A 16,714-nucleotide genomic window follows, 5' to 3' on the forward strand; every position below is an offset into this window, starting at 1 on the left:
ATCATTTATGCTAGCTTGGCTCACAGACGAATCATCGTAACTGTCTCTGAGAAAGGTCAGAGGCAACACTTTTAACCAGTTGTATCATACGCAAGTGAAGTTAGACGAGCTAAATTTTGTACAACAAGAAGAACCAACAGTTCTTCTTCCAGCGTCAGCCGTCTTTTTAGCGGCCTGACTATTTTTCTATTTTGTACATGTTTTTCTTGATCCATCGTTCATCTGTCGTTGATCGCACTGTTCCATACATCAGTTTGCCTTACAAATGCCAAGCTCTCTTTGCGGCAAAGCAGCAAACGATACATTTGATACAAACGATACATCATAAAATGGTGCTCTTCGGGATGTAGATCATTTTCAGGCTCAAGATAGAGAAGTTTAAAAGGTAAGTATTTTCAGGACAAACGAAAAGATATGTTAGGGACCGCCGGCTGACATCATCGGACAGTGTTTGCATATTGCTTATTGCGTTAGTGAGCATATATCTGCACTTTTGAGGATAAAGCGGTATAGACCAAATTACGAACCTGTGTTTACTCAAAGGCGATTCTCTAACGCTCCAACTGCTTGCTGGATATCGAAAAGCCTATTCGATCGGAGCTATTAATTATTATGGACACAACGTTTACGACGATGCGTAGGCTTATTTGCTACTAGTAGCTATACTTATATATATATATATATATATATATAGAGAAAGAAGAACTTTGTGCTGAACACAGGCTGTTAAGCCTAACGGCGTTCTTCGTACCTAATAGAAAAATGATTAAATCAGCATCATGTTGATCAAACATAGTTTCTCTAATGTTTTTAATAAGGGACGTCTAGAGAGGACAGCCTCTTCTGCATTTGCCTCGTACTTATTAAGTATTTTTTTTTTTCTTTTTCATTTTCATCGTACAATATTTCGAACGCTTTTGGTGGATAAAGGCCTCATATTTATGGTGTGTAGTGTATTGCTATTTTTGTCAGTACTCGAAACGCCAGTGCAGGGCGTAACCCCAGGAGATATTAATGTTTGCTTCACAACCGTTTCGAGGCTTTTTTGGAGAGCTTTAGCTCATACCTACCAGTATATCCAATTTTATCCGATTGTATATTAAGATAAATTTTAATAAAACAGAGTGAAGTCTCTAGAGAATTTATGTAAAAAGCTATCGTTTTAGCACTTCTGGTGCTCATGACCGCGTCTATTCATTTGAAACACATAAATAGACGAAAGCGAGTAAAAAAAAAAAGTATGAGAAATAAGAGAAATCAATAATATTTATCGATTTTCTAACAAAAAAAAACAATGAATGTATTTAAAGAGAACTCTGCATCCTTGGAAGATACAATAAAAACTGCTCAAGAGTACATTTCACGCACCTGTTGCTGTAGATACTGTGTCGACCAACGCAACAATGATAACTAAATAAGGCTTCATTTTCGACACCTCAGCGGTTTCGCTTTTTGCGCACCGTGTGCATTTGCTGGACGTTAGCAAACTCGAGCTAAAAAACGATCACTAAACATTGCATATCCTTATTCAAAATGGTAAAGCGGTGAACTAATTATAACGTCATATATATATACATATAATTAACAAGACGCAAGCTCATTAATTAGCTCATTTCCAAAAGACTTATAAACTTTCGAAGCAGTGCAACTACAGGAAGACGATTAGTTGCGTAACTTTGTGGGTCCTATATCGTGTACGACCTAAGTTAACTCTAACAGGGAGTGTGCATCTATGTATTTATTAGTAGGGAATTATGCCGATACCTCGATATTAATATCGCTATGAGATCGGACTTTTGCTTTATTTAGAAAGGCAATGGTCGTCATGGCGTTTCCACCGAACTGAAATAGCGAACTTTGCTCGATGCTTCCTAAATAGATTTAGTTGGAAATAATACACTTTTCCCATTATTATTATTATTAGTAAATTATATATTATACTATAGTAGATATCGACAACCAGGCGTAAATCATGTGTTTATATATATATAATAATGACATTGTTAATAATTTAATAGAATAAAAATTAATTTCGTCAACATATATTTTTTATTAGCGAGACATGTAGGCATACCAGCAATTTCGACAAAAAAAAACTTCGCCATTAATTTTCCTTAAGCAGTTGTTCTTAAGAGACAATTAGGGAATTACCATTCTCAATAGAATACACCTAAAAATAGCAACAACGACTTCAGTATTCTTATGTTAACGTACCTAACGTAACGTGGTTATGGCGGCAGGCATCTGATGACAACTACAAGAGAACGGAAACAGCATAGGCAGCAGGAACGGAAACGGATCTGTAGGATTGGACACTGGATTTTGACTCTGGCCATTTTCCATCGGACCGTTCCGCGAAAAGAATTGCCCTAAGATGGGCCACAAGCCTGTGCCGAGGAAGCTTCCGTCACCTGGAGGATGTTGCAATGCTAGCTATTTTTACCTAGTTGAACACCGTGAGGCGATAGGCCAGAGTAATCGAATCTACCATTGATTAATAATCAATAGCAACAATGATAAATAACACATACGGTTTTTGTTCAAGGTTTTGTAACATCTTAGTATGTCGCTAGCAAAAACAAAAATATATGGGTACGATTGTATTTATCCAGCGAGCTGCCATATTATCGATGAGAAAAAAAAATTCGACAGATTCGATAAAACAACAACAATAGAACTAGTAACATACTGTACGGATCTAGAGTATAGTCCCTATGTGTGTAATTTTATTGTGCATTTTCATATACGCCGCAGAAACGAACGCCACGCGACGTTTCTTCTCTTGTCGATCCGTTCATGTTTCTACGACGTTCGTAATTGGTCAACAAACGGGCCGATATAGACTTACATTGTTTAGCGATCAACATCAGAGCGTTAGATCTTTAAAATACGTCTGTCAACCGAGAGACACTGCCTATTCCTACGCCACATCCTAGTGAATTGATGCGCAAGCGATCTCGTTTCGAACTCTGTCAATTGAGTCTGCCTGCGGCGCTTCGATAAACGAGCACAATACATATTATATCAGTAGCGAGATTCACGAAGATGTGTATTCTTGCCATGCCGTTCTAGTTCCGTTTGTGCTTTATTTGTATATTTACCGAACTACTTTTTTGACCATTCTCTGCCCGCACTACAGAAAGCTTGCATGTTCCCGATAGGTTCTTTTTTCTGTTTAAATCTTGGAAGCCGCCATGCCTGGGGATCAACATGGCCCGAAGGGCCGATAAAAGACGATTTATAAGAGTTTCTCACGCAGACTTATTCATGTACGTAAGCAAACTGGATACCCCAACATTATTTCTCGTAAACGCCTAATGTCATTAAGTACTAGATTAGCACCGGTTTACACCGCATTGGTACTCGCTAAAGCCGCCCACCTCGCGGTCGCCATGGCCCCCGCAGTCATTGTGACACATCATTATCTTAACACAGTAATCTATTGATCTCGTCTTACACAGATCCGTGGCCTTGATGTAGCTATTTCGCCAAGAGCTTCTCGTCTACCCTAGCGTGTACCTAATTTATACAGTGCCGAAGAAAAAATGCCGCAGCGCTGCTGGTTCCAATGGCGGCCACAGAGCGGCCCTGATAAGTATTTCTCAGGAACCATCTGTTCTGGAGGACAACAAAACTGCTTGCGTCACCTGTCCAGCTAGATGGTCCTACAGAGACGGTGTCAGACAAAGGAGCAACGGAAAAGGGCGAAAGACAAGCTGCAAAGTTAATCTACGATGGCACGGCGATGTAAGAAGCTTGAGGGGCAGTTTAATCAAACACAAGCGAACGAGGAGCAAACAATTGATCTACTTACTCCCGAAGCCTTGCGTAGATCTGCGAATAGACGGAGAAGCGGTGGGGAGGGGGCATTCGATTAGATCTCTTGGGGGAAAAGAAAAGGGATGCAAGTTGACTAATAGGCCATTAAACACATAAATATGTTTTCCAAACAACATAGAGTCGCTGGGTACTAAAAAGAGAGGCGATCGGGTGTTTCCTTGTCCATCAAAAGATCTGATCTTTCTATCGTAACTAGCTACAGCACGGCGGCTTGTACGGCCATTAAGAAAAAAGTCTATTTGGGATGTTTCGGTAAACAGTGAAAAAGATGCAGAGCTCGCTTATGGACGGGCTCTTTCAGCTGGTGTCGAAGAAAAAATTTAACCATATCCATACTTGTATACCCTGTTCAAAGTATAGGTTTAGTCATATAGAAGCAGCATATGAGCATCAATAATACTGGGGACTAGATAGGAGAGAAATGAATTGCCTTTACGCTCATCTTCCTTTTGTTCCATTCTGTATAGAGCATTCTAGTACGATAGGACATTTTTATTGTCTACAATAGGTTTCTATGCAACTTAAGAGTGCCTAAATGTCAACCTTGTGACCCGCTGATATTATGCGCTAAATATCTGACATCTATAGGAGATTTAAAGGTGTTTCAAAGAGTATCCTGTAAGTATACATAAGCGCTCCTGGGTGTCTGGTGAAAGAAGCTTAGGTTCAAGCTAAAATGGCTGTATTCATAACATCTGAGTCATCTAAGTAGCTTCTGCATCACCATTAGCTTCGATCGTCTTTTACATTATAGAAGACGCCAGGAATAAATTGTTCGCATTACTCGTAGAAACGCTAAAGTAACCAGGCAGCTGGGTACTAGGACCATGGTAGCTACAAAGTTTCACAACGTCTAGTCCTGTGGGGAGCTTTTCACGTTATAGCGTAAATCTGAATAATTTCAGACGCAATATATAATCATTACTCTTTTTATGTTATAGGGTACGATGATGAGATGTATTACCTTTTGTATAGCCTACTGTTTGACTATGGCAGACCAAGAGATATTCAATACAGCCCGGATGATCAGTTAATAAATTGGCAAAAGAAACCACAAACTATAATCAGATCATCACTATAATTATGGCAACAACGACCTTTACGAGGCCCAAGGGCAAACTCATATTTACTCATATCTGTAATTTTTGTTTTTAGGTATATATTAATATATCTGTGTAATAAGGTATACAGTGGAGTATTGACTTACTTTCATAGTACAGCTTCGAAGACTATTTAATTCGCATCTAGTACCACATTTCTCATAATTATTTATCTATCGATATTGGAAACTTATATATAGAACGTATAGGCAACAAGGAAAAATACGGACTAGTCATCAGATAGAACGATAACAGGCACGCTATTTACAAATATGTGTAAGGGAGCTCAAGCGTCGAGCGTGACTCGATTCCGTCCCCGTACATCCAAAATACACAGGTATAACTGTCACAATTTTATTTTTATTCGAATAGACTCTAACGTTTATCCTAACCAAGTTTTGGCCAAATGGTATTAGATCAACCCGCAACAGTTGGCCAAATGGAAGAGATCCCCGCGGCGACTGCCTTCAATGGCGCGATTCCTTTTAGGGACGTCAACCTTCAGCCCTGACAGCTCTGCAAGAGAGCCGTGCGACAATATGGACCTTAGGATATGGCAATGAAGCTTTCAAATATATCACATGTAAGAACAGAGTTGTATGGTCAGGCAAAGCTGTTGGCAACTTCTATAGCGTTTCGACAGCGATCAAGTAGGACTGCGGTGTGGGGCGTCTAAGATGGCTTCCATTTAAAATACGGTGATGACACGCCATCGCAAATCTAGACTTTTACTAAGTCTGAACACAATTGCATTGAACAATAAGCTAATTAATAAAACCACTCTAATAAAATCCAGCCATGTATGCACATATAGGATGCCACACGCATTTACAGCAATCAACTTACTACTTTCTTTCACAGTTACAACGCTCAATAAATACGTAGGCATTTTGCCAGTTATGTTGCCTTCCGGACCGCTGACTGGGAATAAGATTGCATTTATTTTTTTTTATCTGGCACAATGAAAAATCAGAGGGGCAATTAATTCTATGTAACTCTCTTCCTATGTAGCTTCTCAAGAGGAAATAGAGCGAACATTTTAACTGTCAATTGAAATGAGTTATACTAAATATCAGATACTGCTTCCTTTACTCTGATCAGTTTCACAGCTATCTGTTCCTGAAACATCGGGTTTCTTCAAAAGGTAAATGTAGTATTACGGCACAGTAAAACATAGGTAACAGCCTTCAAGCCATTAGATATGCTCTAACCTACGTGTGTGCGAACCGATGAGTTCAGGATCATCGTTGTCTGCCAGCAGCCATTTGTCTAGTAAACAGTGTAAAGATGTCCGCCCGCCTACACCGGCATATTTAATAGCGAGAGTTTTATCGTTCTCAAAATTGTATGTTAACGGTACAGCCATGTAACGCTGTGGACATAACGATCCCACACTGCTTCGATCAGTGACACTCGTTATCGGGATATTAGTAAATCATTTGTGCAAACTGTGAGGCTCAAAAAAGGGCCAGACAGCGTTGCTACATCTTTAACCGGCTGTAGAGAGATTGCGTCGATAAAATAAGAGTTGGTCCGGGCAACAGGAATAGCGAAAGTGCAGCCCATTTGGGCCTTTTTTTTCTAATGATATCCTTACTGTAGTCGATGCTTCTAGCCAAAACACTCTTCTCGAAAACATAGCTTTACCTAGATCTCCTAATTAGTAATTGACTCGGAATAAAAATAGTTGTCCAACTAATTATACATAATCATTTGTTGTAATTGCTTATAATTATATATTAGCTAAATTTAACAGATTTCGCTGGGCCTGGAGATCAAGGTAATATAACTGAAATCTTCCATCGTAAGCATTTTACAGATTTTATTTACAAACATGATGATTAGCGTATTTGACGAAAACATGGTTTTCACTCGAAATTGGGATGAATGTGGATAAATACGTAGAAAACTGTTTTATCTTCCGAATAAGATTTCGTTACGTTGATTTTGTTTTTATATCTATACGACGGAAAGGGACGGAGAGAGAAGCCTTCAAGCAAATTATTTAAGAAATATAGATACCTCAATGGCACTCTCATTAGAAAAGATCTCACGTTCGACCCACTGTATTTTTACCTGCAAGCTCTTCTCTAACGCACAGACTTTGCGTTCTCTCAACGCAAGCATCGTTCTTAGAACTTTCGTAGTTAAGGCACTCGCGATGGGATGTCGGCTCAACTTTGCAGCTATATAGCTCGCTAATTAACATAGCTATATTAGTCTAAGAGTTAAAGGCCTGGTCCAATATTTTGTTGTTGATTTTCCGCGATCTAGTAGCGTAAGTACATGTTTGTTCGATCCATCGTAGTGTGCTTTGCCATGGTCAACACTGATACGACCTATCCTTATACGTGTAAAATAAGTTTATTCAAAAACATCCATCAATAGAAACGATATACGTTAAGCAAATCTTTACATACAAATCTTAATTTTTAGAATCCAATGCTTTTTCACTTCATTGAAAAACAAGGAACAATAATCGACAAATTCCAGGCTTCGCTAATGGCTATAGCTATAAGGTCGAAACCAACAAAGGGATATGGCTTTGAATGGCGAATGACCAGAATCTTTTGGTAGTAACCGCTATACGCATGTCGTTCGTGCAAGCCCATCTCCATTCCGTCCACGTCACGGCGATCAAACGACCATATCATTTCCTATAGCTTTTTTAGATAGTTTTTGGAATGTCATTTCCCGCTATGTATAAGTCATTACATTGGTATACTTAACATTGCATTAGCCAGCAACAACACGACCGCCTTAGGAATTAATAATTTTACGCCGCTGAATATAATAGTACAACTAGATCTCGGTATCTGTTCCTCTATTTTGTGATTGACGTCTATGTACGCCTCCTTCAAACTTCACGGTTGCGCTCTTCTTGGTCCGTCCAACCTTGGCTTGCACTCACCTGAAATAGGTGCGCTCTGGATACTTGGTCGAGTTTCGTTTTGTCGATGACCTTAACGGCGACCTGTTCGCCGGTGAATACGTGTCGCGCCTGCTTTACAACGGCATAGTGACCTCTGCCCAACGTTTCCCCCAGGTCGTAGAGTCCGGCTATCTTGCCTGCGTCCATGCCGGCTACCCCAGCCGATATCGGACAGAGGACTGGCAGCTTCGTCGAGCTAAAATGAACCGGGCGCGAAGGCCAGCAGCCTGGGTTCTGCCGACCGCTTACCGCCAGCAACGTGTACTTCAATGTAAGCACAGAAAATCTCGTAACTTCTGTGCGTTAAGCTTGGCAAGTGAAGAGAAAACAGGGTAAGTGCGTCCCCGATAAGGGCCGCTACGGGCCCCGAGGGCATCCCCCGTACGTTATCCACCTCATCGCCGCCTCATTTTCCGCTGGTCTAAAATCAAACAAGGAAAATAAAAAAGAGGATCAAACGTGTCAGATAATTATTGGATGACTGAAATCTGCCTAATTCATGCAACAACTATTTCATTCAACTCACCGCACATATGTAGTTTTCTAGCTGAATACAATGGATGTTTCGAAGCAAGCTTTAGCTATGGACAAATGGATGAGAGTTTTCTGGGCGCTTTTAGTTGATTCTCTATGCTATCCTATATGCTCTATTGTCTACAGTGGAATCAACGCTTTCGGTAGATTTTTCGGGTGCAATGATATTTCTTTTTTACGTTTAAAGCTGCTTATTACATTACACAAAATATGTGAGCGTTATACGCATTGAAAATTCGTCGCTTAGGTTAGTTTAATCTCTGAAGCCCTCTGTATGCCTTTTTTTGATGCACAAAGGCTCTTCTACGCACAAGTTGTTTGTGAAATCGAGGCGCCAGTATATGAGGTCACACAGAAGTTTTCCCCAAGGATACGAATGTTGCACATATCTGAACAAACAGTTGGCGCTCTAAACGGAAAAGGGTTCGCTGTACACTGAATCAACAGCAGTTAACGCCGTCACAAGGCTTCTTTCCAAGACCGTTTGAAGAAAATATGCACATGAACGCGAAAAAAGGCCTAACTTAGCGTTAAAGCGCATCCAAGCAAATATGCGTTCGCTTTCTTAGTAATGTTATAAGTACAGGTACCCCCTACGGTTTTTATTAATCGTAGCTATAGCAAGAAGTTACTCTCAGTAATGTATACCTACTATTAAATGACGCTAGTATAACACTCGCTGATAATATTAAGTTATATGACGTTAAGTATGACTCTGTTCTACACTTTCACTTTTTTCTCCCCTCCTGCCTTTCATTCAGGCCTATGTAAGGAAACAGTCAACATCGTAATTCGAGCATCTTAGCTAGCCTTCTCCAACAGGGAAATTGAACGGTACGGTGATGACTGGTCGGTACGCGTTTCCAGTTTTATTAGTTGATTTTTATGTTCAGACATTAGACCAGTAAACACAGCACAAAATCTTTGCTTGTATAAAAATTCCATACGTAAGTAGACAATTAATCCGTGTTAACAGGTTGGTAAGCATTTTTCATTGCGGATATATTTATACCCCTTTTAACTAGTCATGTCTACAATAAAAATGTTTGTAATATAGTTATTTTTTTATTTATACATATTATTTATATTGATATCAGGGAACAATGTTCGTCGGCCGTCATATGTCGAATTACGTTTCAGAAAGCAATCTGTGCCACTGTTAGAAAAAATACTTGGTTCTTTCGTATTTAGTCAACTATCACTATCATGCATATTGTTGCTCTTATAAAAGTCGTATTAAATCTATTATTCTGATTCGGAACCTCTTATCTCAATTGGACCCTTTGGATCTTCACTCACTTCAAATTCTCAAATAACTCAAACGAAGGTGAAGAGAGTTCAAGCATAAACGTTGAAAGCCATGCAAATTGTAACCACCATCTTTCCCACCACTTACTAACAGAATACCGCCGAAAGCCTTAACAAACCCGATATGTTTAATCCTTGGATCGTTTAATTTGGATTAGGATATTATTGACGACTGTTTAGATGTTCTCAGCTTATCTAGCAATCATCGTTTGAATTGCTTTTCGCTCTGCTTTGCAAGACGCTAGAACATTATCTAAAGCCGTCCTCGATAAGTGTTAGCTCGTTTATAACAAATCATGTTAAATACCCTTAGCATAAAGCTACATATTTTTAAACCGTTCACTGTGTATAGTTTATGTGGTCTAAGTTCGACAAGCTACAGCCAATGAACTTAGCAAGTTTTGCTGATATATGTACATCGAAATTGTTTAGCTCCAAAAGCTGCTGACCAGATTACCCATAAAATAGGCTGTAAACTCAACTCTGAAGAATTGACGATTTTCCAACACGTTTACATTATACGACCAATTTATAACGAATTAGACTCTGTTTTTAGGAGAACTGAATCATGCTCTGATTGATAGGCGGTATCACAAAACGCAGCGGTTATATGGCGAATGCCATAAACACCATAACGATGATATTGATACGCATTTAGCTTAGTGACACAAGTGGAAATTTATACTACTTGCGATGTATTATATTTTATATTTATATATGTAAAAATAATAAGGCCATTCCGGTAACAAATTGGCAAATTTATTGAGGTGTCGTACGAGATGAGCACGTGACGTAACTGGACGCGTGAGGAAGGCACGTAGCTTTGCAATTTAAATACAAGGTCGTATTAGAAAGTGTGTTTATTGAGATACAAACTGCACAAGATACATATATATATATATATATTTATATGCTATTGACTTACGTATATATTGATACCTGTGAGGTAACGCACCATATAGAATGGTCGTGAAGTCAATTTTTTTTGCATTTACCTCACGAACGGTTAGCTTTCTAAAAAGACACAAAACGAATATATTGGTGTAGATAGAATCTCTATATTTTATAATTTAGTATAGTTAGCTTCCATTTTCTAAGATTTCTTGCCGAAAAATGTCTAAAATTAGGCTTATTTTTTGCAAAGTTGATATCTATTTTCGGTTGCTTTGAGGGTGCAATGTATGTTGTTTATTTACCGTATGGATTACACTACGACTACATTCAATAGGTCTGACCATGTTCAACCAGAAAGCAATTGCGATACATATGCAAATCGCTTGTTCTATTTTTTTTTGACGGCCCTTCGAGTACTTCATAAGCCACCATTTCTATAGATCTCTTAAAAACATTGAAAAAATTATGCTTTTTAATTTTCATAGTCACTGAGTATGTGAATAATATCGAAAAAGTGCAATCGTAAAAAATAATTTACCAGAAAAATAATTCTAAATATTTCTAGATAGATAGTTTTGTATATGTGTTTTTGTTTTCTTGCTCTTTGCATTAAAGTATCAAACAGATATCCTACAACTATATGCTTTGAGATAACTACGATTAAGTTTTTTTTTTATGGATTTTGGATCTGTAAACTTATCGAATCGTTCGAAACTTACGTTTCATGGGAAAAAGCTGTTTATCAAACGTTAAAAAGAAAGAAAAAAGCAAACATTACGTTATCGATAAACATAAATGTAAACAAGCTCACGAGTAACCAGCTTGAATGACTAAACTAAGATACTTAGAATATATATTGTACTATAGTTCTATTGAATATAACTCGTAAAAATATAATCATCTTCCACCTGGTCACTGAGCTAGTAAGCGAAACTATATAATTACGAGCTTCATGTATATCTGAAGATGTGCTGCTGCAGATACGACGTATAACAAAAGTCAACATTGGATATTATGGCCCTGCTATATGCACAATGCAATCGAATCCTATAAACCCTGGGCAAGTTATCTGTGTTTACCAACAACTGTCGAGGTATGACAGCCATTCCTTTTTGTAGCGGACTGATTTCTTGTCAAACAGTGGACAAATACCGACCACAGCCAAAGCGCAAATATTTCAGGCCACTCAGACGGCTATTTAACGGCTCTTACACAGAAGCGGAAGTGGAGAGTCAAATTTGGTCACTTATACTCTCAAAATCAATAAGTCAACGCTACAGATAAAGCACCAATGTATTTTTTGTCCTAAGATAAAGGTTTCGCATTGTACGAAATTTGGCATTGGATTCGGATAGCCTTTGCGGACCAACCCTTGTACTTTTGGGTACCAAAGCATATCAGTGTGTTTCCATTTACTGAAGAAAAAAAACTATTAACCATAGCGAAATGTTATGTTAGCTTTCTTTTTTAGTAAACATTTGTATAGGATGAATTTTATCAAATAACATAAACATCACTTTAGCAATGAGTATAAAAATTAATCTCGTTATCAATCAAACACGATGACTAGAAGCTCCGTAATTTGCTGGTCTCTGTATTAAACGCGTAATGGTTTTCGCTCGTCATCCAACACATGTTGCATTGCCAAGAGAGTCAGTCATTTTCCGGTTCATGTTTTTTAATTTTTCGGTTCAAGATTGTGTTTTTTTAATATGTAGTCACCCGCGTTTTTATCGTCATCTCGTCGCTTTTCCTATTATCGAGAATCAGGGAGCGCAGGGAAGCATCGGGGAATAAAATAAATTACTACGTCGCCTTAGATACCCAAAGAGGAAGAAGGACGACGCACGATGCATTCAGTAGGCGACAGACAATATTGACTTCGCAAGCCTGTCCTATCCGTCTGTGGTTGCCTATTTTCTCTGGACTAGCATTTAGATAAGTCAATGTCGTTGCTGTCGCACTGGTGCAGCAGTTTGCTAATATAGCTTGTCCGGAGATGGTCAAAAAAGGGGGTCAGACTGAAGATGCTTCCTGACCTAGCAGGGACGGAAAGCGAGTTCCAGAACACGTCTAAAAGTCAAACGGCAATTTTGGAGAGGAGACACAAAAAAAGAGTTACGAATACAGACGAAATAATGAGTCAAGATCAAAATTAAATATGAAAAATTTGCATATTAATCGCTCAGCAGAAATTAGTGAATTGCGAAGACAGTTTTAATATGGACGACAAGCTTGCCGACATTTTGAGAAGTCTAGATGTCGTAACATTGATCTGTGTTCAGTTGTTGTGACATATTGTTAACAGCGAACGAGGGTGAAAGTCATTTCTAGCCTTGTTAAGCATGGATCTCCCGGAGCAACAATTTGGCGATGGGCTTACCTCACGTTAAAGACGCTAATTTGGCATATAACATTGTTTAGTAATGCCCATACACGCCGGTGACCCACGTTGCCAGGCGCAAATACATATCACTTAACACGAATAACTTTATCAAGTTTAAAAAATTGTTGAATGTCAGCAAACCACCAAGCTGAGAACTTCCTGGGCACCACGGCGGGCCTTTAATAACGTCCACACCAGATTATTCAGCGGCACGATAAAGGTACGCAAATTCAAAGCTAGGTTCATAGGTGCGTGCTTTTAAGGTCACTGATTTTATTTAGTGCTTGATACTTCTCGAAATGTCATTAATCATTCGCGACTACTTTCTGAGAAATGTTATATCGTGTGACAAAGCATGGTTTATCATATCAACGACTAATTCACTTTCTTTGCTCGCATTACGCTCTATACAAACACCTCAGAAGGACCGAAGTTCCATCTTGCCGTATTAGCATTGTCAGTCCTTCGACTATTGTCGAACACTTAGCTTCCTCCTCCTCCTCCGCCTCCTCCTCCACCTCCTTCTCTTGATTACGGAGATAAAGCCACTCCGCCTGAGCCTAAAGATCAATGCTTCGAGTTTCACGTTCGACACTGTCGCTGAGCAATGCTTTATACGGCTGGCTTCTTCTACCACAAAATGATGTGTATTGACGGCCGCTATCAATTTTAGACCATTTCAAACGTTGCAAGCAAGCACATCCCACACCAAGCAAAACACCACTGCACTATCACAGAGGTTTTCGGCTGCGTCAATCCTATCCAGACGAATCAGATCATACTTCTGCTGCGCGTACTCACTGTTCACCGGATTTATCGCCTATAAACACAGTTTTCCTTTATCTTCAATGATTTATAGTTTGAATAACGGCACTAGCATATTAATAATAATTTCAGGTAAACGTTACACGAAAAAAGCTTGATCTTGGCGCCTTTTTGTTTGGTTAATGTTCCAGAGAAGTTCAAGTCACTTACACCATTCAAAGCAACTCGACGTGTGTGATTTTCCTATTACGAAGAATGCATAACGACGATATGTCTGAATGAAATACGCATGTAGTGGTTGACCTGCTGAAATTTTCGCATAGGTATAACAATGTTCCACTTCTCACGTGTTCTGAAATCCTCAGTCTGGATAAAATCGATCGTCCTCTGTGCGTACAAGGCGTATACATCATTCCAGGTACTGACGAGTCTCTTATCTTATGGATTTTTTGTTTTATTTACATATCATTTGTCCTTCGTTTTCTATAGTATAAAAAATTTTATTAAAAATATTATTTGTTTCCAAAAATGCCCCAGAACCTGTAGTAGCGTTCCATATTAAAAAGCTCCTGTCAGACCACTTATAGTACCAGCTTCCCTTTTGCTTCCAATCACGACTCATTTAGTCCTATTGTGTATACCTACATAAGACTACATTACAAAAATAGATATTATATCTCCTGCCGATTCTTGTCATTGTTGTTTAAATACTTGCGCTCTGTGATACATGTTTAATCCACCCGAAGCTGGTACAAAATCACGTCGCGCCTGTTTGAGGCGATAGGACTTTGACGTCCTGCAACTTTTGTGAAAATAAACAAGTATTGATGAAAGCTATAAGCTTTGTTCATGTTTCGGGTGATGTTCGGAATTAATAAGGATTCTGCGACGAAACGGATTCACACTTTTGAAGGCGATTTCGTCGTTGAACTGCTTTTGGACTTCTGTTAACATTTTACATCGGTTATTTTCTGGGTAACGCCGCGTGGAACAGATGTTAATTCGAGGTGCAGGATCTAATTTATGGCTTGGGTGTAGTAAAACCTGCTAACTAAGATCTTGTCCCGTGTGGAGTTGAGGCGAGAAAAGAGTCGCATTGGCAGTGTCGTCGGATCTGAACGGTTCATAGTAGAGCACACCTTCAGATTTCACTAAACGCATAACATTTAGCCTTTGACTAGGAAAAATTCCCTTTCCTGTCAGACTGGTTGCACATCCACAGCTCCGAAATTATTGTAGAATATCGTTATTCCATTTTCAACGATGATATTGTACAGAAATATCTTACTTTCTGGTCGAGCAATTAACGAAGAATGAACAATCAGGCAGTTAACAATTGCAGCTTTATTCGAAATAATGTGGAACTCATCTTCCCTTCGTCAGTACCTTTCTCAAAGAACGGAGGCAACACCAAACCATCCACTGGACAAGTCCTACTCGTATATCGAGCTCTGAGCCGAATAGGCCGCATTGTCATTTAAGAAAACCAGTGAGTGGTCATCATCTGTCTCCAAACCATTCTTTGTCAGTGAAATTGATACTTTCCCTTCTGAACTGTTAAACGAGTTCTCGAACATTTTTTCTCGATGCCAAGGGTTTTCGTTCCACAAGAAAATGGTAAATTTTTCAAGACCATTGGAGGTTCGTCACATAGTCCTAGGTATAAGATATACTATAATACGTAAAAATAAACCTAGGGTTAGGCAGGATTTTTTTTAAGTAAAAATACTATTTAGCAGTAAAGAATGGGCTTTGGGTTGAAAATCATCTGTTTAAGGCAGAAATCTACTTTCTGTGGCACTTCAATACATATTCTTCTATCTAAAAACCTAGTTTTTTCCCTCTCTAGAAGCCCCTTTTTATGAATTCTGTAAAATCATACCGAGCTCAGCGTATGCGACTAGTGTGGCATGCACGAGCAGGTGTCTTCTTGTTGTCGTTACCCGTTAAATTATTAAATCTTATTCCGTTCCGTCTTTCATTATGAATGTTTCTACAACTTTGCCTGTTAGTCGTAGTTAGGGCATCAGTCGGTTCTAATACCAGCGAATCTTATTCGTCAAAAAACTTATAATCGGAATAGGGCACAAAACGGTTTTTAAATTTACGCTCTTCATTAGCGATCTTTGTTTTTCTATATTCTATCTCCCGATCTATCGTAATTGGACGACACATTAACAGCTATGACGCCTATTTTTAAAAAATATTTTTCTATATTAAATAAATTTTCGTTCCAGGGAATTTTAAGTTCCTTCCCAGTACATATTTGTATCTTTGCATATATGGCATAATCTTCACTCTCTATTTTGTTACGACAATACAGAGCCGTCTGTCAGGGGTGTTTTATTCGCCTTCCTGCTGCAATGGCTGAATGCTACACCTCTATATGAGAGGTTGCATGAATGCTTCATAATGTCTTGTTTTTAGCAATATCTAACCGCCTGTGACCATCCAGGCGAAATTTTGTCGCTCTGTTCAACGGCATTGCCAGTTTTTGACGTCATAATGTCAAAACCTAGTACACCGAAATACTGTCCTACAACTTCTCCTCAAAGCTCAGTGCGATACTTCAAGCAACCTATTACACGCGATCGACCCTTGCTGATATAGCCATAGAACCCAAGTGAAGTCATCCTGAACTTTTTGCTTCATTAGCGTCTCCAAGTTAAGTCTAGCATCTCCACTTAGATCATGTGTTCCTTTACTGCTTTGTCATTTCTCTCATTCTTATTCGATCTATTAGTTCGTGCCATATGTGCCAAAATAAACGACAGCAACGGCAGCTCTAATGCATCCGTAACGAGAGCATGGTAGCAAGTCGGTGGTAGAAACTGTTTCCTTGTGGCAGGATCCCAGCCGCGTCCTCAGGACATGCATGTATCGCGTGCATATAGATGTCGTGCGTTTATTCGTCGGTAGACACAGCTGCACGACTCGCTGCAGAGTCCGAGGAGA

The 16,714-nt window shown here is 39.1% G+C and overlaps 1 protein-coding gene across 3 annotated transcripts in view; it reads right to left on the bottom strand.

The window, feature by feature from the left end:
• Snrk (SNF related kinase) overlaps nt 1–16,714 on the bottom strand; it is a 103,658-nt gene that overhangs the window by 41,698 nt on the left and 45,246 nt on the right. For all 3 annotated transcript variants that reach the window (XM_022831580.2, XM_022831579.2, XM_022831578.2), the window contains exon 2: nt 7,852–8,293. In XM_022831580.2, coding sequence (XP_022687315.1) covers nt 7,852–8,019 — 168 coding nt within the window. In that variant the 5' untranslated portion in view covers nt 8,020–8,293. The remainder of the gene's footprint in view (nt 1–7,851; nt 8,294–16,714) is intronic.

The sequence above is a fragment of the Varroa jacobsoni genome, unplaced genomic scaffold, assembly GCF_002532875.2.
Source record: "Varroa jacobsoni isolate VJ856 unplaced genomic scaffold, vjacob_1.0 scaffold_340, whole genome shotgun sequence".
In the NCBI taxonomy this organism is placed as follows: domain Eukaryota; kingdom Metazoa; phylum Arthropoda; class Arachnida; order Mesostigmata; family Varroidae; genus Varroa; species Varroa jacobsoni.